The sequence below is a fragment of the Hemicordylus capensis genome, chromosome 1 (genome assembly GCF_027244095.1).
Source record: "Hemicordylus capensis ecotype Gifberg chromosome 1, rHemCap1.1.pri, whole genome shotgun sequence".
NCBI lineage: Eukaryota > Metazoa > Chordata > Lepidosauria > Squamata > Cordylidae > Hemicordylus > Hemicordylus capensis.
Genome location: NC_069657.1, coordinates 346,952,045 through 346,978,874, shown reverse-complemented (window position 1 = coordinate 346,978,874; position 26,830 = coordinate 346,952,045). Strand labels below are relative to the sequence as shown.

General features: G+C 45.6%; 1 protein-coding gene across 14 annotated transcripts; it reads left to right on the top strand.

The window, feature by feature from the left end:
- On the top strand, positions 1 to 26,444 carry SAMD3 (sterile alpha motif domain containing 3). 14 transcript variants are annotated; one of them, XM_053286543.1, is made up of 9 exons: positions 1 to 100; positions 1,300 to 1,480; positions 4,604 to 4,702; positions 5,439 to 5,624; positions 6,682 to 6,766; positions 8,960 to 9,124; positions 20,348 to 20,486; positions 23,588 to 23,668; positions 26,016 to 26,444. In XM_053286543.1, the coding sequence occupies exons 2-8, from the start codon at positions 1,344 to 1,346 to the stop codon at positions 23,659 to 23,661; spliced, it is 885 nt and encodes a 294-aa protein (XP_053142518.1). In that variant the 5' UTR covers positions 1 to 100; positions 1,300 to 1,343; the 3' UTR covers positions 23,662 to 23,668; positions 26,016 to 26,444. The 14 variants fall into 14 exon arrangements, 9 of the variants coding, with proteins under 9 accessions (XP_053142518.1, XP_053142472.1, XP_053142533.1 ...); XR_008313989.1 differs by lacking the exon at positions 20,348 to 20,486 and adding an exon at positions 22,679 to 22,798 and having other exon boundaries at positions 41 to 430; positions 23,622 to 23,668; XR_008313987.1 differs by lacking the exon at positions 20,348 to 20,486 and adding an exon at positions 22,679 to 22,798 and having other exon boundaries at positions 41 to 430.
- The last annotated feature ends 386 nt before the right edge of the window (positions 26,445 to 26,830 follow it).

Sequence of the window (26,830 nt, the reverse complement as noted above, 5' to 3'; positions counted from 1 at the left end):
CTGGGTGTTAATGGTGTGGGATTTGGGAGTGTTCTGTGTTATAAAGAATGAAGCTGTCTGTTCGGAACAGAGGAAAACAAGGCTAGAATACTAAGAGCAGGTGGGAAAGGCATAATAAAACTAACTGCTTACAGCATGCTTTAACGTGCTATAGTGTGTACAAGAGTTTTGTATTAGAACAAATGATCATCACACTGGAGTGTAGCAGTGTTTATCTCAGTGTCACAAAGGATAATTGTTGTGCAGATCTTTGGGCAAGAGTAATTGAACATTGCCTCAAAAATTAAACATAAGATTTTTTTTTTTCAAATTCTGTACTGAAATTGTTGACCACCAACACAGCATATGAAGATGGAAAGTTGGTCGGTTGATCAAGTTTGCAACTGGTTGTTTCAGAAAAACTTAGGAGAACTCGTGCCTAAATTTCATGGTAAGACTATTCCTGTGTGTGTGTTTTCTGTGTGACTTCTGTGTATTATTTTATTGATGGAAATTATTGCACAGGGAAATGTTTAGACTTGTTAAATAAAGTTGACGTCGCTTATAAACATTCTTTTAAAAGCCCTCAGGAAGCTAAAAATCTTAGAGGCATGGTGAATATTATGGTGTTTGGGTTGCATTTTTCTGTTTGAGAAAATGAGCCACTGTAATAGTAAATATTTGACTCTTAGCCATACTGTAAAAATGTGGCAGTGTACTGTGAAAGGTTTGGGTTTCCAGCCTGGGGAAAACCTTTCCCTTATTTCCAGAACAGCAGATGGCTTGTGAGGTGAGCATGGGGCTTAATTTGTGTTTTGTGCTAGGGCTCACTGAAAACTGTTTTTAATGTCAGTTTTAATTATCAGAAAACTTGAACTTGTTGAAAAGAAGAGAGGGCCTCTGGGCATGAATAGAATGCCGCCTTCTCTCTCTTAGGTAATCACAACCAATCTACACACACACTCATGCACGCACGCACACATGCACACCCACGGGATTGGGAGGAAGGATCCTTAGGATAGAAGACAAGGCTTCAGTCACACTTCAGCCTTGACACCTCTCTCTTTAGCAATTAAGCAATAAGTGTCCATTGGGGTCCACAGCGCCAATAATTTGTGTAAGAACATCAATATTCTGACACAGTCAAAAAGGGATAGTGTGTGGTCCAAATTGATTGCTTGTTACAGTTTATATAAAACTTTTCCTTTAGAGGTTAAAAAAAGCCCTGATGCTGTAGGGATCCCAATTGCCTTTGAAACATCCTCCCATTTTGCAGCAACAGGCAATCAATATTTAATGATTCCTTTATTCTTTTCTTAGAGGAAGAAGTGACTGGAGCTGCTCTCTTGGCTCTTAATGACAGGATGGTCCAACAACTGGTAAAGAAAATTGGACACCAGGCAGTGTTAATGGATCTGATTAAAAAATGCAAGCAACAGACTGAGGGAACTGCTCTGACTTGTGAAATGCCCTCTTCAGAGTCGCCAGGAACAATCAGTGGGTAAGTCTATGCAAAACCAAAATATTCTAATTCTTGGCTATAATGCTAGTGCAATTACCATATTTACCCAAATAGAAGATGGCTCTGAATTTAAGAAATACCCCCTTAAAAAACAGAAGTTAAACACAGCTTATGCCTGTATTCTCCTGAAAGAACAGGACTCTGAATTTAAGAGACAGACAGACAGACAGACAGACACACACACACACACAACACACACACTCCGATTTCTAACATCAAAGGGCTTGGGGGAGAACTAGTCTTGAATTAAATACAATAATTTTATACTTGCTGAATGTTTCCAACAATATGTGTTTGAAAGCTCAGTATTAAGTATAATTAATTAATGCTTATTGCTTACTTTTCCTAAATACAGGGAAAAAAAATACTATATTTGTATTTTTATATATTTGTATACTATATCCTTAAAAAAATACTATATTTGTAATGATCGGTTTGACTGAGTTTTGTGAATTATGATGGGTTTTTAAATGAAAACTGGGACTTGCACTTGTAGTCTGTGTGCACTGTGTAGTCTGTAGTCTGTTTCTCATTCCAAATGTGGATATGGTTATGGTGTTTAGTGAACAGAGGAGAGCTGGTTGCATATGAATGGGAGACTAGAAGTGTAAGCACTGTAAGATATTTCCTTTAGGGGGTGGAGCCGCTCTAGGAAGAACATCCAAGTTCCCTCCCTGGCATCTCCAAGATAGGGCTGAGAGAGATGCCTGCCTGCAACCTTGGAAAAGACATTGCCAGTCTGTGTAGACAATACTGAGCTAGATGGACCTATGCTCTAAGAACATAAGAACATAAGAACAGCCCTGCTGGATCAGGCCCAAGGGCCATCTAGTCCAGCATCCTGTTTCACACAGTGGCCCACCAGATGCCGCTGGAAGCCACAGGCAGGAGTTGAGGGCGTGCCCTTTCTCCTGCCATTGCTCCCCTGCAACTGGTACTCAGAGGCATCCTGCCTTTGAGGCTGGAGGTGGCCCACAGCCCTCCGACTAGTAACCATTGATAGACCTCTCCTCCATGAAGTCATCCAAACCCCTCTTAAAGCCATCCAGGTTGTTGGCTGTCACCACATCCTGTGGCAGAGAGTTCCACAAGTGACTCAGTATATGGCAGCTGCCTATGTTCCTCTGAGGAAAGCATTCAGCACATGCCTGGGGGCACTCTGCTGTTTTTTACTACTTCACATGCATCCAGTGGGGGCCAGTGCAGGCACCACCAGGGGTGGGGCAGTGAGAGGCACCTTTAAGTGCAGATTAGTGCTCTGTGGGTGCCAGGAGTTGAACTTGACTTGATGGCACACTTTACCTTTAGTACGTGCTTACCTCCACTGCCACTGCACCTGAAAGTTGTTCTGAGCAGCGGTGCACCACCCAACACCTCCTGCGGTGGTGGATTGGATCCACTACTCATCTGGCCTCTGCACATGCATGGAGGCCATTTGCTGGCCACAGAAATGGCCTCTGCCGGGTGAGGAGCTGGGCAGCGTGACACTGGGCAGCGTGACACTGGGTAGAACATCTTTCAGGAGTGGAGGTAAGCACCTAATAATTTATGCTTAGTAAATTAGTTAATTAAAGTGCCTCTTGCCGCTCCCCCCACCCACACCCAGGGCACCCGTGCCAGCCGCTACTGCAAGCATCCACAAATTCTAGAGTTCAGCAGTTTCCAGCAGGGCACAGTTAGTCCATTCTCACTCCCACCTTTCTTTTAGAGATCATGCCTGCTCCTATGGCAGATTTTGGCTAGTGAACCTAACAGGCAATATGAATAGCTGGAGGTTAAATTCATTGCGATTAGTTTGCATCATACTTCAAGGCCCATTGAGCTAGGGCCAAATTGCATGTTACTTTAAGCGTGTGCTATGCAACTGCATTGTCTTTTGTTTTTGTTGTTAAATAGCATCTGCAAGTGATGATCCAGATGGGGATTGTAGGGCAAGAAGGGTGGGCTTTAACCCTTTGCAGCTGCCATGATCCCAGTCTGGTTTGGCCTACTCCACAGCTTCTCTTTGCACCAAGGAGAATGCTTACATTGGCAACATTGACTTTGTGGTCTGGGCCCAGCTTGCAGGCTGCCAGGTGGCCGTCCTGCTTTAGCGCTTCACAGAATGCTTCTTCAGGCTGGAAGCACAGATTTGAAAGGGGCATGGATAGAAATAAGAAGGTCAACACACTAGTGTAAGGTGACACCTTTTCAGGGAACTGAAGCTGAATGTAGAAAAAAAAAAGCTGAATAGTTACGCAGATGTTCATAGTTGCTCAAGATAATGGTCCCTTTGTAAACAATCAGTTATATGGACATAGTAACTAGAGGCTACTGGAACTTATCAATGTGTTCTTTTTTGCAATCCAGAAGAGTTATGACTTTTAGCTTCCATGATCTTATGAATGTGTTAGATAATTTCTTTCCAAGACAAAAGGATATGAAATGCTCTGGGGGAAGTGACCTGGTATAGAGCCAGTGGTCACATTGTTAGACTAGAACCAGTAAGAGTTATGCCATTAAATTCACTGGGAGAAATCAACCATTTAAATGCACTGGGAAAGTTTGAGCCACTCTCTCGCTCAACCTAAGCTACCTCACAGAGCTGGGGTGGTGGGTGGTGGTAGGGGTGGTAGAAGAATCCTGTGTGCCCCCAACATCTGTGGAGGAAGGTGAAAGGGGAAATCTAATAAATAAATTATATCGGGGGGGGGGATTGATTTGTGCAGTGACTGGTAGGTTTTGCTAACATAGTTCCTAATGGGAAATTTGGTGCACTGAATAAGTGGAGTCCCACCTGAAGACTTCAGGGAGGCAATGAATGTATTTGCTGTCATGCAGTCTTGCCACAAGACTTCATGGTGTGGGAGAATACAGTCATTAAAATACACTCTGAGGCTAATTGCTTGTAAATTTCTGTGGACAGAAAGAGCCATGCTGTTTAAGCCTTCTGGGTTGCTTAGAAGTGACATGGAAGGTACTAAAAAGCATCTGGAAATGCACCTGTTTAAAGAAAAGAGACTTTCCTTCTTTTGAATTAATCTCAGGGAGTAACCAAGCAGTTTCTGTCTGTACTGACTTGTGAGTCGTAAACAGTCAATGGACATATTTTCTTCTTTGTAGAACCCCTGGTGTTCAACAAAATGTTGAACAGATGAATTCTTTCTCCGCTATTGAAAGCCATGAGGATGGATCAATTGATCAAAGAGTTCTTAAACAAAAGTGAGTTTATGGTAATTCCCAAGTTGTTCTTGTTTTGAGATGCAAACACATGAATATTTCCATGATACCAACTAGGCCTACTGTATTGACAAATGTAAAGAAAGTTATACATTGTTTATGCTTTATTGTTTCATTATTTATGACATTACTGAACAGAGGTGTGCATGAACCGGTTCGTACCATTCGAATTCTGACTGAATTCAGATTGAACTGTGGGTATACGGACCAGTTTGGTTGAACTGATCAGCTGGGCCAGTCGGTTTGATGAACCAGCCCGAACCAGTTCCAAGTGGGCTGTGATTGACCCGCTTGAACTGGCCTGTCTCGCAGCAGTCCAGTTTGATCATGAACTGGTTTTGCACATCCCTATTACCTAATTTGTCCTTTTAATTTCAGTAAGACTACTTTGAGCAATTTCCTCGTCATGTGAGGTCAGGATAAAGTGGCTTCCCATAAAACAAAATAAATTAAAATGTGCTTTCATCTGAATTATAGAAGTACAATTTGCATCCAAATGCTTTTGTATGCATTGTGGAAATATCTGCCTTGCTATGGTATAATGTATAGTGGAATTAAGCACTTGTTAGAGGAAGAGGCTGGCTTGTCTTTCATTAGGACAAACCAACTGAGAGCACTGGCAAAAGTTCACAGGCTCTCAAAATCAAGTGCAGTTGCTAACTGGGAAGCATATAAGAATTGAAAAAGCTCATATGAACTTTTTGACTTCTGTTGACAGGAAAAACATGAGATATGTTTTAGCAAGATACAAAGCATTACAATGGACAAATTCATATATTCTGCCAGAGTTTCCTTATGATGTCAAATGCATATTAGCAGAAAGAAAATGCCCCGATCACAGTATGAGAATAAGGATCATTGAATTCTTGCAAGCTGACATGACAAAATACCTTGAGGGATCACTGTAAGTAAGACAATTGTTAGCATTTTTGGATGAATTTCCATAAGGATGATGAATTGGCCTTGGCATGCTGTTTACTTTGGTTTGAAGGGTGCTTGAATCAAATGAGAGCTCAGAGGAGGGGGCGGGGTGCTGCTGGACATCCTTACTAGAGGCATTTGGCCCTCATGGTCTGAGTGGATTTGTGGATGCCTACCTGGGGAGCAAATCAGCTAGATGGATTGTATGGGTGAAGATCAAATGGCAAGTTTGGGGGCTATTTGGGGATTTGTGCAATAGGCAGGAAACACAGTTCTTATCAGTGGCATCAATGTGGGTCCTTTGTCTCATTCTTCATAATACCATCAATTATAGCATCCACTGCTCAGCTGCATCCATGACATTAACACCAGAGGAGTTCTTTTAAAAACTTACTGTCTGATGCAATTTCAAGCCCCAATCCATAGTAGTCATGATCTTCTTTCAGAGTTTGAATGTGTAAATATTTGTATGGGTTTTGGTGAGTTTGGATGGGGCTGTAAAATCCCCTCTCCTTTACTACTTGTATTTCTTTATTATGTATCTTTATAGCTGGAAACTGAGGGGCAGGATAGCATTGCTAGCAGAGAGTGCCGATGCTGGACAGATGTAATATAGAAAGGGAGTCCACAGCACTCTGAACATGTTGTGATCTGCTTTCCCCCACCCCCACCCTCACCCTCAAATTTAACTTCTGTCTACTCTCTAATATACCAGCAGTTGAATACTGCTGCATCGTCCTTTTCTCTCCCTGCTTACTTGGATGCCTAGAACCTCCTCCCATCAAAGACGTATGGATTTCTCAGGTGAGGTGGTATTTAAGGAAAGGGCAGGCAAGCAAGTGGGGAAGAACAAGAATCTCCTGTCTGCATTCAATTCAATAGTTTGCTAGAGGCAGACATTGATATAAAGAGCTAGAAACAGTTCACAGTGCTGTGCAGCTCCTTTTTACATTCCGACTGTCTTCAGCTATTGTCAGATTGCTGCATTAGATCACCAAAATATTCCCTTACCTGTGTGCATTTTTATTTTGCATGGCCAGGTATCCAACTACTCAGCAGTATAATGATGTTGTCAGTGCACTGCTGCAGGCATATCCTTTTCTTGATGAGGATGGGAGCGGCTTTGTAAGTGTCAAAACTAATGCAGCTGTGGGTGGTTTTTGTTTGTTTGTTTGTTTAACTTTCCCATTAAAATATGCAATTCTTTGCATTTGATTATAGCAAAGAGATACAAGTTGAATTGACCCCCAAAAGTGCTTTGTTCTTAAAAAAAAAAAATTCCATGTACCTAAGCGAAATGTAGTAAATCTCATGGATTGGGTTACCTTCCCTAGGAGAGTATTTAAGCCAGACATGCCCTGAAGGCACATGACAGAGGAATCCTGATAAAGTTTTGGTCAGTGGTTTGAGGAGTGCCCTGGAACACTATGGGGTTGAACCTCAATTCCCAGGCCTGAGGGGAAGACAGGATCACTCCTACCTTTCTCCACACAGCCGTTGCTGCTGCCCCACTCTCTGCACCGTGCTGCGCCACTGCAGCAAGCAGTATGGCAACAGAGAGGCCAGGGAAGGACACCCAGCCTCCAGAAAGCCCACAATGCGCCATGTTGCTCACACAGTGCATTGAAGTCATTCTAGAGGCTGGGGCACTCCTTCCCCCAGCCTCTATGGTAGCATGGGCTCTGACAACCCAAAGAGGTCTGCCGGTAGTCTGTGCTGCCACACGACCAGGAGGTGGGGTAGGAGAGAACATGTGCACCCTCTTACCTTACTTTTAGCATGGGTAAAAAACTTGGGCTACCTGGTGCTCCCAGGTAGAGTTGTGCAAGCTGGGTAGGGCTGCTCGTGTGAACAGCCTTTTTGTATGCTGCCTTGAGTTCTATAACAGGAGGGACGCAGGATACAAATGTAACAGTAAATATTTGCCTCATGTCTGTATGAACTCCCTGGGATCTTATATTATCTTAGTGGCATAGGGGCTGCATCAGCACTGTTATTTCTTGTCTTGCCACATAATGTGGGGATCCTGGAGCACATGGTAGGAATCCATGCTGTGGCTGTTCCTCACACCATTATTAACTGGGGAAGGTGTGCAGTGGAGTCCCAGGCTTCTCACATCACCAGTGCAGGAAGGAGTAGCACTGTAATGGCTCCCATGCTGCTAAGATAACGTAAGAGCCCAACCTAAGATCAGCAGCTGCCAGAATCATCTGTTTGTTAATCACAAAGAGAGGCATTCTTGGTGGCTGATGCGAGTTGTAAAATCTACTGCTCCTTGAGACATGACACAACATGGAAATTAGCATTTTCAAGAAGTGCTGAGGGACCCTGTTTCTAAGGCTGGCTAAGCAGGCTGGGGCATGATAAAAGATATTCTGTTGTGTTTTTATCTTGTTCAAATTTTGTGTATCCTTATCTTCATTACATACATTTTTTTAAAAAAATTAATTGTAAGTACATTATGGTCTGCTTTGTTATGCTCTTTTAGTTTCTAGCATGGTTGTAACTTAGCTTTTGGTCCAAAGTTGTAACTTAACATTTGGTGACAACCAGTCACCAATTTGAGCATACCATTTGGTTTTGCCAAGTGGTCATCAGTGATCTTGACATTTCCCTCCCTTCCTCTTGCCAATGTTTCCTCATCTCCCATCACCTTCCCTTTGGACAGTTTATTCTCTCTTAGGCTGATTGTCCAAAGTGGTTCATCTTAGCATACATAAAAATCCTTACAAACAGGAAATAATCTTCACATTTTGCTAAGAGGTGTGGGAAAGTTGACTTCTAAAGTTAATTGGTTTGGCTTGTCTAGCTGACTCTGTGGCTCTAGCTGATCGGCTGTAAGTTTCCGATAAGAACTCTTTCCATGGCTATTTGTTTCTTATCCAGACCCTTTGGAAGGAGTGCTACAAACCTAAAAAGAATTCTGTTGAACAGTAAGTTCAAACATTAAGTGATTGAAACACCAAGGAATTACTTGGATCTCTGAAACTGCAGAGTTCATTTAGGCTTACCAGCCATACTGAAGGACAAGCATACAATACTTATCTTCCATTTCGTTTCATTGTTTGTAAAATTAACTTTAAACAAAAGTATTACCTGCTATATTTTCATGGCAGTCGCCCCATGCTTCTACAGTATTATTGGGATGCAAAGAGCTCCTACAAATTATTGATGCATTAACAAAAGATTTGCTGGAAATGTGTACTAAAGATTCACTTTTTCTCCAATGGGGAAATAGCAGGTAGCATACTCTGAGAGAATAGATAAGGCTTCTGGAGGATGCTAATGATTATTTTTCTTAAAAATAAAATGATGCAGTTTCTATGGAAACGAGCCCTTAAAGACCGTTTCAAGTATGTGCGGAGACCAATAGAAGATGATGAAGAGGTAGTGAGGAACAAATGCAAGTTTGGACACAGATGGGGACAGACCAGAAAATCTTCAGAAAACAGGTGTGAGGAAGTCCACGCAGTGCACACAAAAGTAAGCATTCTGATCCTGACTAGATGGGGAAATAGAGAATATTAATGGTTGGCTGTGCTTAAAAAGAGGCATGAAGACGACAACAGAATTCTTGCTATTTCTTTCTATAGATCACTCTTCTGTTCTTTATTTCTTGTGAGGAGTCTAATACTGTAGGCCTAAAAATTAGGCCTAGTCATGCTAATTTCAGGGCTGGAAATAGTCCTGAAATTAATCCTGCTAATTTCATGGGAACCTACTTTCCAACAAGTTGTTTAGAATCAGTTTGTAAGACTATTAAACAGTTCTAGACCTTACTAGCCCCTGAATGCAGAATAATGCAATCCTAATATTGGTATCATAATAATACTTCCAATTTGCACAGCACAACACTTTGTATATGCACAGTGTTTGTATAATATGAATATGATGTATAATAATATGAATATGTATAATACAAATATGATGAATACTTATATACTATAATACGAATATATAATATAATACGAATGTATAATACGAATATGATGAATACTTATATACTGCTTTCCAACAGAAGTTCCAAAAGGGGTTTACATAGATGTTGGTAAATAAATAAAAATGGCTCCCTGTTGCCAAAGGGCTCACAATCTTAAAAAAGAAACATAAGAGACACCAGTAACAGCCACTGGAAGGATGCTGTGCTGGGGTTGGATAGAGCTGGTTGCTCTCCCCCTGCTCAAAAGCGGATTCACCACTTTAGAAAGGTGCCTCTTAGCTCAGTTAGCAGGGGCTTACAACCCTTAAGATAAATATTATCCTTATATGGCAAATGGGTGGGCTGAAGCAGAGTGGCTTGCCTAAGGCAGAGCCATATAGAGTTAAGCCAGAGCCGAGGACCAAATATAGTCTTGGGGGTCCTTCTCCAGTCATTGATTGATTGCTTAAGCATTGTCAAGTCGGTGTTGACTCTTAGCGACCACATTGATAGATTCTCTCCAGGTTGATCTGTCTTCAACTTGGCCTTTAAGGTCTCTCAGTGGTGCATTCATTGCTGTCGTTATCAAGTCCTTCCACCTTGCTGGTGGTCGTCCTCTTCTTCGCTTTCCTTCAACTTTTCCCAGCATTATGGACTTCTCAAGGGAGCTGGATTTTTGCATAATGTGTCCGAAGTAGGGGTGTGCACGGAACCGCAGAGCTGCGGTCCGGCACTGTGGGGTGGGTTCCTTTAAGGGCGGGGAGGGTTTACTTACCCCCCCGCCACTTGCCCCCATCCAGCGCGCGTATTTAATGTAATAATTGGGGCAGCAGGATACTTCCCTGCTGCCCCTTGTCCCTCTGCAATGCCGCCAGCTTTGACTCACAGTTTTGAAAATAAATTACTGCTGCCCAGTGCCAATAATGAAGTTGAAGAAGAAGCTGGCCTCCACTTCGGCGCCTCTCCGCCCGGCGGCTCCCCCAGGAGCCGCCGCCACCTCCCAGCAGCCACTGAGAGCGGCTCTGCCATGGAGGACGCGCCGCGGCGCCACGGCAACCCTCACTTCCGGCTACCATGTGACTTTCCCCCACATACAGAGTGGCTGCATTCTGCCACTCTGTATGCGGGGGAAGTCGCATGGAAGCCGGAAGTGAGGGTTGTATCACTTCCGGCTTCCATGCGACTTCCCCCGCATACAGAGTGGCAGAATGCAGCCACTCTGTATGTGGGGGAAAGTCGCATGGAAGCCGGAAGTGAGGATTGCCGCGGCGCGTCCTCCATGGCAGAGCCGCTCTCAGTGGCTGCTGGGAGGTGGCGGCGGCTCCTGGGGGAGCCGCCGGGCGGAGAGGCGCCGAAGTGGAGGCCAGCTTCTTCTTCAACTTCATTATTGGCACTGGGCAGCAGTAATTTATTTTCAAAACTGTGAGTCAAAGCTGGCGGCATTGCAGAGGGACAAGGGGCAGCAGGGAAGTATCCTGCTGCCCCAATTATTACATTAAATACACGCGCTGGACGGGGGCAAGTGGCGGGGGGGTAAGTAAACCCTCCCCGCCCTTAAAGGAACCCCCCCACCCGGACCCGGACCAGCCAGATCCGAACCGGTCTGGAAAGTCCGGAGGCCTTTACAATGGCTTCCAGACCGGTTCGGACACACCCCTAGTCCGAAGTATGATAGTTTGAGCCTGTTCATTTGTGCCTCAAGTGAAAACTCTGGATTGATTTGTTCTATGATCCATTTGTTTGTTCTCCTTCTCCAGTACCCCTTCCCAAATGCTGTCAGTAGGTAACAATAGTAAATAGTATGTTGAAGAACCTCAGCTTATGGGGCCTTTGGGCAGTTTGCCTCACCACCTGCACTCATTCCCCCACCCTGCACCCCTACCCTAAGGCCACCTGGTGAGTTCATGGCAGAGCTGAGATTTAAACTGAGGACTTTCTGATTTGTAGCTCAGGCTCTTAGCCACTACGCTACATCAGCCTCCAGTTTCTCCCTTAGTCAAACGCCGTCTGCTGCATTTCCTATGCATTTTTTCCTTACCATTTTTAGCCTACTTCTGAAGGGGAAAAGGCTGTGCGTGTCCATAGACACACAAATATAAATACTCTTGTGCTTACAGTCCAATACAAACCAAATCTTCATTACATGGGAAGAGGTCTTCAGGGATATTTTTATTCTGATTACCATCTTGAAGGAAGATGACAGCCTCTGTAATTATTAGCACCACCCTTTATAACACATTAAGGCCATTCACATGACCAAAGCGGGGTGGGCTGGGGGGAAGGCAGCATCCTACCTGACTTCCCCCAGATGATTGCAGCTTCCTCTGGGTTCTGCCACTCATGCCCCACATGACTGGAGCAGCGGCAAACTCCCAAACTGAGATCAGGAGGAGGAAGTCCTCTTGTATCCCACAATGCACCGCATAGGCAGCAGAGAGGCAGCCCTTAGTAATGCAGCAGCACACCTCTCCCTGGCCCTGCTTTCCTCTAGACTCTCTTGTACACATGGCCACCAGCTCCTGGGAGCTTCAAAAGTGGCTCCAATCACCCACATGAACAAAAGCTGAGGTAGGTCAGGGGTTGGGTAGGTTTCAGTTTTGGAACCAGTTAAATGGTGGGTCCAAAAGCTAGGCTACCCACTTAGGCAGGCGCTGGATAGGAGAAGTTTCTGTGGCTCCAGACGAGCTTCTGTACCAGGCTAAACCCTCTCCTACCCACGAAAGGCTGGTTGTGAGAATGGCCTCATTGTGTTTGCAGTCAGATCCACACCAAAATCACAGTACATAGGAGAGATTCCTAGAGAATATCCTGATGGGGGTATTTCAGTCTATCACCATGAAGCAAGACAGCAGCCACTTCACTTTACCATGACATCTGACATCTAGGTTAGACAGAGATATCCCATTGTCTTGGACCTTATCTGTAGTCTGCTGTGTCCTGGAAGATAAATCATAAGCTCTCCTGAGTTTTTGGTCCCTGGAAGGATGCTCTCCCCCCGCACCAAGATCTGCCTACAATATTTTCCAGCAAGGTCTGCTTCTGCTGCTCTTGTCTTGGAAGAATAGAGCTTGTCTGGACTGCTACTTTACTGCAGTGTACTTTACTGCGGTGGGCAGGAAATCTTCTGATCTCACTCCAAGGGGTTAGGGCCTTTCTTGCCAGAGGATCCTGCTGGTGTACAATTCTGGCCTAACTATTCTTACTCTATATCCATATCTGTTGGATGTTCAAGCCCTGAAAAAGGGTTCTGTCATAGTCTGGGGTCTATACACACAATAGAATAAAGTAACAGAGGCTTGAAGTGGTAGAAGGGACTTCACTCCAGACTATGGTACCACTCCAGACTAGGTGAAAGATTACGAACTTCCCTGCAAGTAGAAAACTAGCAGAGCAGAGAGCAGGCTCTCTCACAGAATTTGACTGATGGAATTGTGAAAGCTCCTTCCTCAAACATGATACATTGTTTATCGGATGGGTCATAGTTCAGTGGTAGAGCAGCTATTTAGCATGCAGAAGGTCCCAAGTTCAATCTCTGTAGGGTAGGGATGGGAAAGATTCCTTCCTGCAACTTTGGAGAACTGCTTCTAGGCAGAGTAGGCAATACTGAGTTAGATGGACCAATGATCTGACTCAGTATAAGGCAGCTTCCCATGTTCCTGTGAGTAGACCATGTCCAGTGGGCTGGACTAGAACCTTTCCCCTGGTGTATTTGTCTTTTTTCCTTTGGGACTTTTGCATAAGAAAGCATTCAAAAGGGTCTCCCCTTCCTGCAGCTGAGTTTACCACCCATGTTGCTATCTGTATAGACCCTGTTCGTAGTACTTCATGTTTCATTTCTACAAAGACTGCATTAAAGATTGTTCTCAAATGGTTTACTGGAGTAGGCTAAGCATCAAAGATTAACTTTGAAAACCTATTAGACACTGGAATACTAAAATGGCATGCTTTATTTTAAATTTGTCTATATTAGTTATGAAACTTGTAGGTGCCGATTTACTGCACTTAGTAGACACAATTGATCAAGTGCATTGCACTATAAGATGATAATTCTGCTGTTTACCTTTGGTTACCTACATTTGTGTCACTATGTCTGCTGGTTGGTTATAAAGAAATGTGAATCCCAGTTTCCCCCCACATATGCTAATTCTGATTACCAGCTACGCCTGATAATTGCCAGTTTAATTATCCTTTAGTTACTTGTGAGATTATATTTAGTTACACTATTATAAACCTTTTACCAGCTTAGAATTACCAACTCTTCTAGAAGATCAACATTTAAATTACTTAATTGTGGTGACTGTAAGAGGTTTGTGGGTGTTTTCTTTCCCCCATATTTTTCATTTAAATGCATAATAAAAACTTGAAAACTGGCACAAAAGAATGTGTTTCTAGTCTGGAAAGTAATGATAAATGAGGAGCACTGTGTCTACCTACTGGAATGTACTTAAGGGTTCCAGTTTTGCAGGTAAATTGAGTGGCCTAGGTAGCCCCAAATAGCAGTAGTGGTTGACTGGGCCCTTCCTTGCTCCCAATAGGCGCCACCATTGCTGCTCGTTCCCCTCGGACAGCTGACAAGCTTGGGCCTGTCCCTCACCCTCCCTTCTTTCTCTCTCTCTCTCTCCTCCACTCGCTCTTCCCCTCTGTCTTTCTTCCTCTCCCTTCTTTCTTTCTCTCTCTCTCCCCTCCTGAGTTAACAGATCTTGTTTCCTCATCTAATTCACACAACAGCAGCTTCCTTCTCCTGAAGGGGCTCTTTTCACAGACCCCTGCCCACTATCCATTTATATATATATACTAGTATCTTTAAGCCCATTAAATTAACAGGCGCTAGTAGACCTTTGGGGCCAGCTAACTCCGCCTCCTCTGGCCACGGCTGCGGCTCCGCTGCCACCTCGGCCGCACCGTGTCCTCCTCCACCCGGCCGGGCCCACCACCTCCTCTGGCCGAGAGTGGGGGCCCTTCTCTGAGAGTACTGCCCCACTCTCCCTCCCTCCCTTCTGCCCCACACTCTTGCCTCTCTTCCCCTCCCTCCCACCCCACTCCCTTTTGCCCTCCCTCCCCCTCCCACCATTCTCTCTCACCCTCCCCTCCCTGTCAGCCTCCTGCCCCAGTCCCTCCTGCCCTCCCACCGCCCTGCTCCCTCTTGCCCTTCCCTTCCCCCTCCCCCACTCCCTTGCCCTTCCCCTCCCCCTGCCCTACTCCCTCTTGCCCTTCCCCCTCCTCCCTGCCCCACTCTCTCTTGCCCTTCTCCCTCCCCCTGACCCACTCCTTCTTGCCCCTTCCCCTGACCCACTCCTTCTTGCCCCTTCCCCTCCCCCACTCCCTCTTGCCCCTCCCCCCTGTCCCACTCCCTCTTGCACCTCCCCCTGCCCCACTCCCCCTTGCCCCTCCCCCTCCCCTGCCCCACTCTCTCTTGCCCCTCCTCCACTCCTCTTTAGCCCGTTATATTAATGGGCTTGTTCTTTGGGGCTGGCTGTTCCCTTCTCTCCTGCCCCACTCTCCCTCCCTCCATTCCGCCCCACACTCTTGCCTCTCTTCCCCTCCCTCCCACCCCACTCCCTTTTGCCCTCCCTCCCCCTCCCACCCCTCTCTCACCCTCCCCTGTCAGCCTCCCGTCCCAGTCCCTCCTGCCCTCCCCACTCCCTCTTGCCCTTCCCTTCCCCCTCCCCCTGCCCCACTCCCTCTTGCCCTTCCCCCTCCCCCTCTCACCCTTCCCCCTCCCCCTGCCCCACTCCCTCTTGCCCTTCCCCCTCCCCCCTGCCCAGAAGAGTCGTGCGCTCCGGGCCCCACCGCCGCCATTCCCCCTCCCGCCACCGCCAGCCTCCGTGCTGCTGCCGACCTCCCCGGCCGGGCCAGGGCCCCCGCCACCGCTGGCCTCCCCTTTATGGGCCGGGCCGGGCGCCGCCGCCTGTGGCCTCCGCGGCCGGGCCGGCTGCCGCCTCTGTCCCCCCGCCCCAGTCTCTGGCTGGGCCGCGGCCAGCCTCCGCAGCCGGGCCCTTTTCTGCCGTAAGATGAAGTGGAGTTTACTTGAGTTGAGTTGAATGGAATGAAAAACCCTGAGATAACTTATTTGCTGCTGGATGAGGGCATCTCATGTGAGGCATCCTTCTTACATGCTCCAGAGGCAGGAATATGCAAATTAACCAAAGCTTTAAGACCCTGGGAAGGATGACCCCACCCAATTCATATAGTTCTGTGTCCAACTCCAGAGGAAGCCATGGTTTGCCATCCAGACTATCCTCTTTTTCATTGTCTCTTCTCCATATGTTCTTCTTGGTTCATTCTTTTTTCAGTAAGTGCTCTTTTTATAGCCTGTCTTTGCTTCTCTACTGTCACTACCTCTCCTCTCCCTCCCCACCATGCTGCTTTCTCTCCTTGGGCCAACAAGGAGCATTCTCATGCCAGGATCTGAAAGGTACTGGTCCCAAAGGGCAAAACCACCACCGGATTCCAACCATGCCTCATCGCACACAGGACCATGGCAAGCCAGGCTACTTCCTAGACAAGCATGTCAATGTCCATCAGGTCCTTGCCGCTGCCTCCCAACCCAGACACATCAGACTAGGAGAGGGTTCTTTGGGCCCTCCACCTTCAGGTCCTCCACCCTCAGAATAACAAAAATGATAAATAATAGAATGCCTCTGGAAGAGGTTCTCAGATTATTCCCATTTTTATGATGTCCCCGTCAGGTAAGGGTTGTACTTTGAAAGGAAAATTCAAAGGGTTCTTTTCCCCAGGGATCGTAGGCCATCCTTCATCAGTGGGTTGTGCTTCAGAAATGCTCGCAGATAGGAAGTAATTAAATTTTTAACCTTGTTTCTGGTGCCAAAGGGCACCAAAATTCTGTGACTTCATTTGCAAAGAGAGAAGAGACTACTACAGTATAGAAATAAAACAGTGGCTATGGTAGCCCAAATGTGAGAAATTATCACATAGCATAACTGTAGAAAAAAGAAGTGTCAGAAATAACGATAGGGAAGATGTGCCCTAGTAAACAGTATTCCCTGGGAGCCGTGGCCACCCAGCAAACTGGACCCCTTCCCCTGAGTGTGGCAGAAACAACGTATGTGCCTCGGAAGATGGGCAGGATGGCCTACAATCCCTGGGAAAAAGAACCCTTCACAGTAAGAACCAAAGTCCCCCCCCCCCAGATTGTAGGCCATCCTTCATCAATAGGACATGCCCAAGCTGAGTTTGTAGGGAGGGAGTGGATGTCCTTAGACCACCTGTTGCAGGACTGTGTGGCTGAATGCAGCTTGAGAGGTCAGGAAGGATGAGATCTTATAGTGCTTGATGAATGGCACTATGAGTGGAGGAAGACCATGTAGTCGCTCTGCAAATTTCTGCAAGTGGAGTGTGGGCTGAAAAGGTGGCCGAGGTCGACGCACTGTGAGTAGAGTGTGTTATGATGTTATACGGGACCGGGAGATTAGAGGCTTCATATGCAAGTGCTATGCAGTGTCAGAGCCATGTAGACAATGCTGACTTGGATGTCTTAGCACCCTGCGAGGTCGAATGAAAGTTCATGAACAGGGCATCTGATTGGCGGAGATCTTTGGTATGGCAGAGGTAGATCAACAGAGCTGTATGGACATCCAGGGTGTGCCAAAACGTTTCCCTGGGGTGGATAGGGGAGGGGCAGAATGATGGCAGGACACGGTCCTGTGTTCTATGGAATGTAGAGTTGACCTTGGGGAGAAAGGTAGGATCGACCCTGAGTATGACTGCATCTGGTAGAAAAGTACAGAGCTCCTTACGGGCCAAGAGAGACGCAAGTTCAGAGAACCTGTGGACAGAGGTAATGGCCACCAAGAAGAGTACTTTATAGGATAGAAGCCTGAGGGGTACCAATGCCAGACGTTCGAAGGGCCTCTGGTGAGGGCATTGAGGACTTCATTCAGACTCCATGAGGAATGTGGTGAATAGGAGGTGGTGCCACACTAGATGCTTCTCTGAGGAACCTGGAAGTGTGCAGGTGAAGGATACTGAGTAGGATAGGTCTAGGACAGATGCTAGGGCTGAGGCCTGGCACTTCAGCGTGTTTGGCATCAGTTTGTACCCACCTGTAAGGAGGATAGTACCTCAGGAAATCCTGCCTTGAGGCGTCTAGGTGATGTCTGCGTGCACAGTGGGAGGAGGCGGCCCACATGGCCTGGTAGATTATGTTCATTGAAGGGACATGGGAGGCAAGGATGATGTTTTGTACATCTGGGGAGTATCATCTGCAAGCTAGGGATTCGCGCTCAACCTCCAGGTGCAGAGGTGGAGCCAGTCAGGGTTGGGATGTAGAACAGGTCTTTGGGACAGCAGGTCTGGTTGATGTGGGGAGAAGAGAGGAGGCCAGGGATGTCAGGTTGGAGAACCATGGGCATCTTGGCCAGTGAGGTGCTACCAGGATGACTTCCGCCTGTTTCAAGAGTATCTCCTTGATAATCTTGGGCATGATGGCTGTAGGGGGAAAGGCGTAGAGGAGGCCAGGGAGGGGGCAGAGTGCTGTGAGAGCATCTATCACCTCTGCCTCTCTGGTTAGAAAGTGGAAGAATTGAGGTAGGCGATGGTTGAGGGGAGATGTGAAGAGGTCCACCTGTAAGTTTCCCAGGACAGACATTAAGTAGAGGAATGTGTCTGGGTGGAGAGCTCATTCCGCCAGATCCACCTCCTGGCAACTAAGCCAGTAGACTTGGATGTTGGCTACACCCTGGAGGTGTTCTGCTGTGATGGATGCTGTGGGACATTCTGCTCATAGGAAGAGGTCATTTTCCTTCCTGAGTGTTCTGGACTTGGTACCACCGTGATGACTGATATGCCATTTTGTGGTGACATTGTCCGTGAGTATGAGCATGTGCCCTCCCACAATCAGAGGAAGTGGATGAGAGCTAGTCAGGCCGCCCACAGCTCTAACCAGTAGATGTTGCATGATGCTTCGCTGGCAGTCCAGCATCCCTGAGCATATTGGTTGGCACAGTGTGCTCCCCAGCCCAACAAGCTGGCAGCTGTCATTATCATGATCCTGTGGAGGTCCGACAGAGGAAGGCACTTGGCAGTTGCCTCAGAGAGTCACCATGTGCAGGAGTGTTTGACCTTGTGTGGGCATATGAGGATCTCATCTCGGAAGGGGAGGATGAGCCATTGGAGGGGTGTGTGAATGCCATATTGCCCATGGGATGTACTCCAGGCATGCTATCATGGATCCAAGTACCTGGGACAGTAGCATCAGGTCTGCTGAGGCCTGGTTCAGGAAGGGACGGATTGGGGCTTAGAGCTTCTTTGGAGAGTGAGTGAGACTGAGGCTTGAGAGGTGTTGAGTATGGTGCTGAGGCGTTGTATGGATTAGGTTGGCTGTAGCTTACTTTTTGCTTTGCTGATTAGGAAGCCATGACGGTTGAGGCAGTGGAGGGTGGACTGAACGTCTTGCTAGGCCTTTGGAAGAGAAGGAGAGCAGATCAAGACGTTGTTCAGGTAGAGATGGAGGTGAACCTCTGATAGGTGCAGGTGAGCTACCAGGGTGACCAGGATCTTCGTAAAGACCTGTGGGGCTGAGGATAGTCCGAATGGGAGAGCGTGGTATAATGCTGGCCATTGTAGCAGAAGCAAAGGAATTTCCTGTGGCTTGGGTGAATGGGTATGTGGAGATAGGCTTCTGAAAGGTCTATTGAGGCCAGGAAATCATTGTGTTGAACCGCCACCTTGATGGTTTGGAGTGATTGCATTCTGAACTTCCTTTTTCTGACTGATCTGTTCAGGCGTTTTAGATCCAGGATCACTCTCCAGAATCCATCCTTCTTGGGGACCAAGAAGAGACTAGACGCCTGAACATGTGTTGGAATTAGCTCTATTGCCTGGAACTGGAGGTGGTGAAGAACTGCGTCCGCGATCCTGAGGTGTTACTGAGGGTTGTGAGATTTGGGGGTACCGATGTAGTGATGTGCAAGGGGTGGGGAGAAGTTGATGGTGTATCCTTCTGTGACTGTACACAGCACCCATAGATCTTGAGTAATGAGATGCCAGGCTGGGACGAACAGGAGGAACCTGTCCCCGACTGGAGCTGAGTCATTATTTCCTGGGAGGTTGGACGTTGGAATTGAATGGTTTGGTGTTCTGGGGTCGAGTAGGGGCCCTGCCTCGCTATCTCCACTGTGATCTGGGCTGGGGTTTGAAAGAACAGTTGTGTGTGTCTTTGAAATGGCCAGGTGAAGATCTGTAAGCTGGTCTTGACTGCCAAAAGGAATGTGTGGTGGAACGGAACAGTCTCTGTGTGTCTCTGAGGGACGAATGCAGTGCCTTTTTATCACATCTCCACGAGGATGGGATTGAGAGATTCTCCGAATAGCTTCTTGCCAGAGAAGGCAGATGACATGTGTGTTAGCCTGGATTTCGTGTCCATGGACCAGTTCTTTAGCCACAAGCATTGTTGCACTGCTACACCAGAAACCATTGCTCTGGAGGCTTGCTGGATACAGTTCAGACTGGAGTCGGCCATGAATACAGCCACCTTTGTCATCTTGTTGATGTCCTGATGGAGCTTGACATTCTTGGGCGGGACCAGTTGGACAAGTTATTTTGCTCAGAGAATGGAAGCTCGTGCAAAGACAGAGTTGGCAGTTGCCTCTCCTATAATGGTAGTGGATGCCTTGTGAGTTTTCTTGAGGAGGCTTTCACATTTTTTGTCTTTCTGTTGTCCTTAGTTGTTCTTGGCCCTCTGTTTTAAGGACCAAGTTTGAGCCCAGTTGGGCCACAAGAGGATCTACAGGTGGAAAAGCTATTAATGATTGAATCTCCTTTGGGAGCATATACATCTTTCTAGGACATGCCCCTACAGATTGGGAGGAGACTGGGACCTTCCATTCTGCCATCATCACGTCTTTGAACATGGGAGGGAAGGCCTGGCTTGGGAGCAGATGAGACAGAGAATACCCCTTAATCCAGGTAGGAGGCGTCTTTTGTTGTATCTGCTGTGGTGATGTCCTTGATGGTCCTCTTGGCTTTGGCCAGAAGGACCTCAAAACCCACTGTGGGACAAAGACAGGGAAAAATAGAGGGCTGCTGAAGAGCTTCTTCCTCAGATAGTTCACCTTCCTCTTTTCTTGGAGATTCAGGATCATATCAGTGGTCTTAAGGAAAAGGACGACGAGGATGCTGGTGCTAGAGAGGCAATAGGGTGTAGTGGTTGAAGAGGTAGTATGGGTCCAATGGGGGCCGAGAGGCCTGGTAGTAGAGACTTGGGTGTATCTGAGGGAGACCGGAGGAAGGCAAAGATCAGGTGAGGGAGATCTAGAGGCCCGTCTTTTACGCCTGTGAACCCTGTGCTTCGGAACCTGTCCCTTTCCCACGAAGGAATGGCAATCTGTCCTGGACTGCAATCCGGAGAGTATGAAGAGAGTTTTCCATTTCTCCTGGAGTTTCTGGGAGGAGCAGAAGGAGGGGCGGGTGGTGGAAGCTGAGGAGGTTGAGGGTTAGAAGTTTGGGGAATGTTAGGGAGTCCAACCCCGCTTGGTAGGGGTGTGTGGGATAGTCAGTACCTGGTCACTCGGTCCTGGAGCGGGCGTCTCAGGCTGCAGCGGAAGCCAGGGAGTTGGAGTCTCTGTTGTTAGCTGTGGGGCCAGCTCGGTTGAAATGGGGGATGGTGCACTCAGTATTGGCGTGGGTTCCGTGCCATCATCCAACATCCACCAACTGGGGAGAGATCGGTATCGGAGACGTTGGATCCTGGGACAGTGGAGTGGCCGGAGGCTGCATGGGTGGGACAAGCGGCTCCCCAGTGACTCTCAGGATCAGCAAAGCAGGGGTTGCATCTCTGGTGTCAATGTTTTCCCACAGTGTCTCCCTGGTAGTAAGGTCTAAGCACCACAGAGGTTTTTCAGCAGACCTCCTGCACAATCAACTGCTTGCTAAGCCTCAGAGAGGACAGCGATGTGGGTTTCTTTTATGCCTTCTTTGGCTTTTGTGTTGGTTCTTTGAGGTGCTTTTCCTTTTTTAAGCACCTTTTTGTCTGGCCAAAGCTTGAATGAAATTGTCCCCACCACAGTGGAAGTTGCAGTGGGAGGCTCAGAAGGAGAAGCCAATTGGGCATTCTTCATGAAAAACGTCCCTGCTTTTTGGTGGGGGACATGCATTGAAGCATGTCCGTTTGGGAAGGATCCATGGGGGTATGACTCCCTTCCCAACCTCGCGCAATCTGAGGCGGGGAGGGGGGACAAAGGCCAGGAGAGGGGAAAGAAAGAATAAGGGTCTTAGCTGAATACCAGAGAAAAAACACTGACCTCTCTGTAGAAGTTGCTGCCTCGAGCAAGACAGGAACGGAACTGGCGTTTGGCACCCTCTGGTGCTGGAAACAAGTTAAAAACCTCATTATTTCCTGTCTGCTTCGAGCATGCCTGAAACACAACCCATTGTTGAAGGATCATTGATGAATGAACTCTGGGGGGAAACTACAGTGTATTGTATACTGTAATCATAGATATATCTTTCCTTGCTATATGTTGCAAGGAAAACAGGCACTTACACAACTTGGGTTTTGGAGTAAACCATACCGATTCAGTGATCCCATATCAGGAGTGCAGGGGAAGGGAACATGGTGTGCCTGTAGTATTCTACTTTCATGCAAGGGTTTCTCTATTAATCTGTTCTTCAGTACACGAACCTTTCACTTGGTCCTAAATAACAAAGAACCTGTTCTCATGCCCAGGAAAAAGATAGGAGGCAGTACAGGCAGGGATTCATGTGTGTGTGTGAACCTACAGGAATCCCTCCTACCCAGCTCACTCAAATCTGGGTAACACAGATCCTCTGCCCTTCTCTTAACCCAGGTGAGATGAAAAGTGAGTGCTCCTACCACAAGGTCTTTTGGTTTGGGTGCATTTGCCTTTGGTTTTAGCAGGCAGCAGCCATGATTGTAATATAGTGCTGTGGCTCCAGGGACTGTAATCTCTGAATGTGACGATCTTCAAAGTACACTGTATGATCCTTTGTTTGCACTGTCTTCAGTAGGGCTGGCCCCGCCTCCTGCCCCTTTATGGCCAATCAGGAGACATCTGATGATGTAATTTAGATTCCTGGTCTCCTGGTAGTTCAATGCATGCTGGGATAGCTCTTTCAATCAATCTTTATTATGGTTACAGACCAGCTCTTTCAATCCTTGGAGGACCCAGCTCCCAATTTCTGAAATGGAGATACCTGCTGCTGCCTGGGTTGTCCATGTGTTGAGTTTGCAGAGGTTCTACTGATCTGTGGAGACCAGGGTAGGAGTTTCCCCCACTACAAACCACCCCATAGGATCATGGGAACAGGCTCAAGAACAGAGTCAACAAGAATATAGTCATTAACTTAAATCTCATTGATTTCAATAGGCTTGGCTAATTTCCTTTGGATTTGGACTAGTTTCTTGGAAACGTAACACTGACTTTTCGTTCTTGTTTCCAAAATGTCCTTTTTAGTAGCAATTAAAAGCATTGTCTGTTTGAATTATCAGAATTATATTCCTTCTTTCCCCCCCTTTTTTTTAGCAAGTTTCAGTTTCTACTACACAAGGATATTTATAAGAAAACAATTGAGATTTGGGAGGCATATTCAGAGAACATACTGACCCTCATACTAGGTGAAGAATAATCCAATTAATTGTATCCTACAAAGAAGTCTGAAACAGCACATGGAAGACAATGTTCTGAAATGTTGTTATAAGCAGCTATGTCTGGTGTTTAAAGCACTTAACTGGAAAGATACTTTGAATCATAGTACTTACACATTTTACAAAACGTATTGAAGAAATGAATGTTTATTTTCAGGTAGCTGGGTAGATGCCAAGTAGACTATAAATGGTGTATTAGAGGAGGAAGGATAATTACTCTTTCTTGAGATACTGAACTTTTCTTATAAAGGAGACTAATGTGTGATAAAAACCCTAATACGTTAGTCGCAACAGGAGGGAAAACATCCAGATATAGACTATTCTACTTTTGCTACCTAGCTGTCTCCTAGAGCTCTGCTCATCGTGGCTGCAATTCTGCTGCCTGTAATTTTACTTTTGCCAGATGTGAAGATGACTGCCACGTTTACTTTTGCCAGATGTTTTTGGAGAGGATTCCTTCTTGTTTGCTGCTGTTAATGAGGAGGTATGTACCTTGTTAAGCATATGGTGACTAGCCTAGAGAGAAAGAATTTGCACAACAATGTCTTTAGAAAAGGACACAATTTATTACAGTTGTCAGGATGTTGTGAACATGTGTAGCTTTTCTCCCCTGTTACATATTGATCCAGTCTAGACATAAGTGGTGTTTTCTTGAATAGTAAGAAATGATCTGGCCTCTGCAGCTCAGAATCTTATTTTCTAATTATTCTACTGAGTCCTGTCTCATCTCTCAGCTTGAACTCTCTTGATCTCATTATGGTTTAGATGACAAGCACCAATGAAAGGGCTGCTCTTTCTGGACTCAGTGCTATATCTTTGTTGCTGCAGAACTTTCATATGGATAGTGGACTCAACTGCTGTCACTAACTTTTAAGTAGGCTTGAGAACATTTATTATTTTCAGAAGCACCTGCATTATAGTAGGCATTGTACATGGATAAAATGCACAGGCCCTTGCCTACAGGTTCATAATCCAGATAAAAACATGAGGCAAAAAGATAAGGGAATTGGAGGGACAATAGATTAATGTACTGAATCTGGCAACCTTACCTATAGGGATATACATAAATAGGTTTTTTTGATTCGATTCGTGCCCAAAACAAATCACCCCCGATTTGTTTTGTATTTGCTTTGAGTCGGACTCAGACCAATTTGGACAACTAAACAAGGGCCTAGGGGCACCAAATTTGGGTGGTGGTTAGGTCCCCATGAGTGTCACCTACCAATCAAATTTCAAGGCAGTGAGACACTTGGTTGATTTTTAATGAACGTTTTAAAAATGTTTACTGATTTTGAACATTATCGCCATAGGAAACAATGGGGATTTGAAGTTGCCATATCCTAACTGTAACACAGATCTCGAGCTTTCATTTTTAAAAAAATAAAAGCTAAGCTCTTGCCCTTGTAGAAGTGGAGTTATGGAGCAAAATGTGCAGTCATTATTTTTCAAGTGTTTGGATTCTTTGGTGTATAATAACTTTTCCTCATAATGAATCCCTATGAGGATTCACTGCATACCTTCATTTCTTCTGTTCATTTTGACTGTTACTGGACAGTGCCAACTGTCATGTGCCAAATACACCCCACCACCACCACCTGCAAGTGGGGTACTCATTTTAATTTTTAGGAATATTGAAATGTTTAGATTCTTTGGTGTCTAATAACTTTTCCTCATAATGAATCCTTATGAAGATTCATTATAAGCCTTTGTTTCCTCTGTTCATTTTGACTATCATTGGACAATGCCAACTGTCAACTGCCATGTGTCACCTACACCCCCACCCCCACACACTGGGGTACTCAGTTTATTTTTAGAGCCCCTGGTGGCGCAGTGTTAAAACTGCCGCCCTGTAACCAGAAGGTTACAAGTTCGATCCTGACCAGGGGCTCAAGGTTGACTCAGCCTTCCATCCTTCCGAGGTCGGTAAAATGAGTACCCAGAATGTTGGGGGCAATATGCTAAATCATTGTAAACCGCTTAGAGAGCTTCGGCTATAGAGCGGTATATAAATGTAAGTGCTATTGCTATTGCTATTTAAGGTGTTTTTGACGTGTTTATATTATTTGGTTTTTTCATTACACATCTTCATTTCTTCTGTTAATTTTGACCCCCACTACTTTACAGGTGGGGAATTAGTGGCATCTCATGTCCCAACTACCCCCAAACCCACAGGGTACTCAGTTTATATTTTAGGAATTTTTGAAGTATTTAGACTCTTCGGTGTGTAATGAATCCTCATAGGGATTCATTATGAGGAAAGGATATTAGACACCAAAGAGCCTAAATCGTAGAACATAAACTGAGTAGTACCCCACTGCCTTGCGGGCGGGAATGGAGATGTAGTTGGCACATGGCAGTTGACAGTTGGCACTGTCGAAAAGACAGTCAAAATGAGTAGAAGAAATGAAGGTGTGTAATGAATCCTCACAGGGATTCATTGAGGGAAAGTTATTATACACCAAAAAATCCAAACACTTGAAAAATAGTAACCACACATTTTGCTCCATAACTCCACTTCTACAAGAGCTAGAGCTTAGCTTCTTTAAAAAAAAATGAAAGGTGAGAATCTGGGGGAATTAATGGGAGGGATCCAAATCGTGAATCGATTCAAATCGAATCAGGCACAATTCGATTTGTACCCAAATCTAGCCAATGGACCAAATCTCCAAATCACCCAAATCAGCTAGATTTGAGTACAAATAGATTTGTACCCGAATCAATTTGCACACCCCTACTTACCTACACATCTCATTGTGCAAGTAACTTTCCATGTTTACCCAACAAAAATGCCAAGAATAACTTATTTGTACTGACTTGTTTTTCTAAACTAGGTGAAAGTGTCAACACCAGTACTAGAAGTAAAGTACCCATTTAATGTAAACATGTGTGAATATTCTCTGTACATGGAGAAGGAAAAACGACCCCAGGTGGATGAATGCACAATGGCTGTGGCTGCATATCATGTTTTTGGCATTTCGTTCCCCAAAAGACTCAACACACACTTCACTTCTTGGAGTCTATTGTCTTTGATGTGAAACGCCCACAGCTGCTTCCAGTGAAATCCAAGAGAACAGGAAAAATATGAATGCTCCAATATTTAATAATGCAAATTATAACTATTTTGGGAGAATCTCTTGGAGAATAGTCTGTATGTCCTTTTGATTGACACAATAGTGCAATTTTTGTGCAGAAACCTATTTCTTATCTTTTATGGAGTTCTTTAAAAAAAATAAAACTTTTGTTTTACTGATTGATAGACATTCTTGTTCAGTGTAAACTCTTGGTTTGGTTCAGTTTTATAACTAATTTTCCCAACAAGTATTCATGTTCTTTTCATCAAACCAACTAAACAATATTATGTGGACAAATTTTAATATTCTCTATAGATAATATAGATTCTTCACATTTTTCAGTGAATGTCCTTTACAACTGGTTTTTATCTATGTGGGGATTTCCTTTGGTGAGATGCACAAGTGTTCATAAAGACTTTGTATTTATTTAAAAATAATTCTTAAACTGTATTTTGTCAAGTACATTTATAAAATTGTTCTGGATTTAATGTAGCAGTGCTGAACTGCGGTATAGTTTACCTGTACATGACTGAAGAAACTTGCATCCTCAAGCATTTGTTACTAGAACAATTTAA

What these genes read in the sequence shown, in the direction of transcription:
- SAMD3 (XM_053286497.1), top strand. Translation starts at nt 346, where the DNA reads ATGAAGATGGAAAGTTGGTCGGTTGATCAAGTTTGCAACTGGTTGTTT. An exon ending in TCGCCAGGAACAATCAGTGG is followed by an intron (nt 1,481 to 4,603) that starts GTAAGTCTATGC and finishes TCTTCTTTGTAG; the next exon opens with AACCCCTGGTGTTCAACAAA. An exon ending in GAGAATACCCCTTAATCCAG is followed by an intron (nt 20,487 to 23,587) that starts GTAGGAGGCGTC and finishes TACTTTTGCCAG; the next exon opens with ATGTGAAGATGACTGCCACG.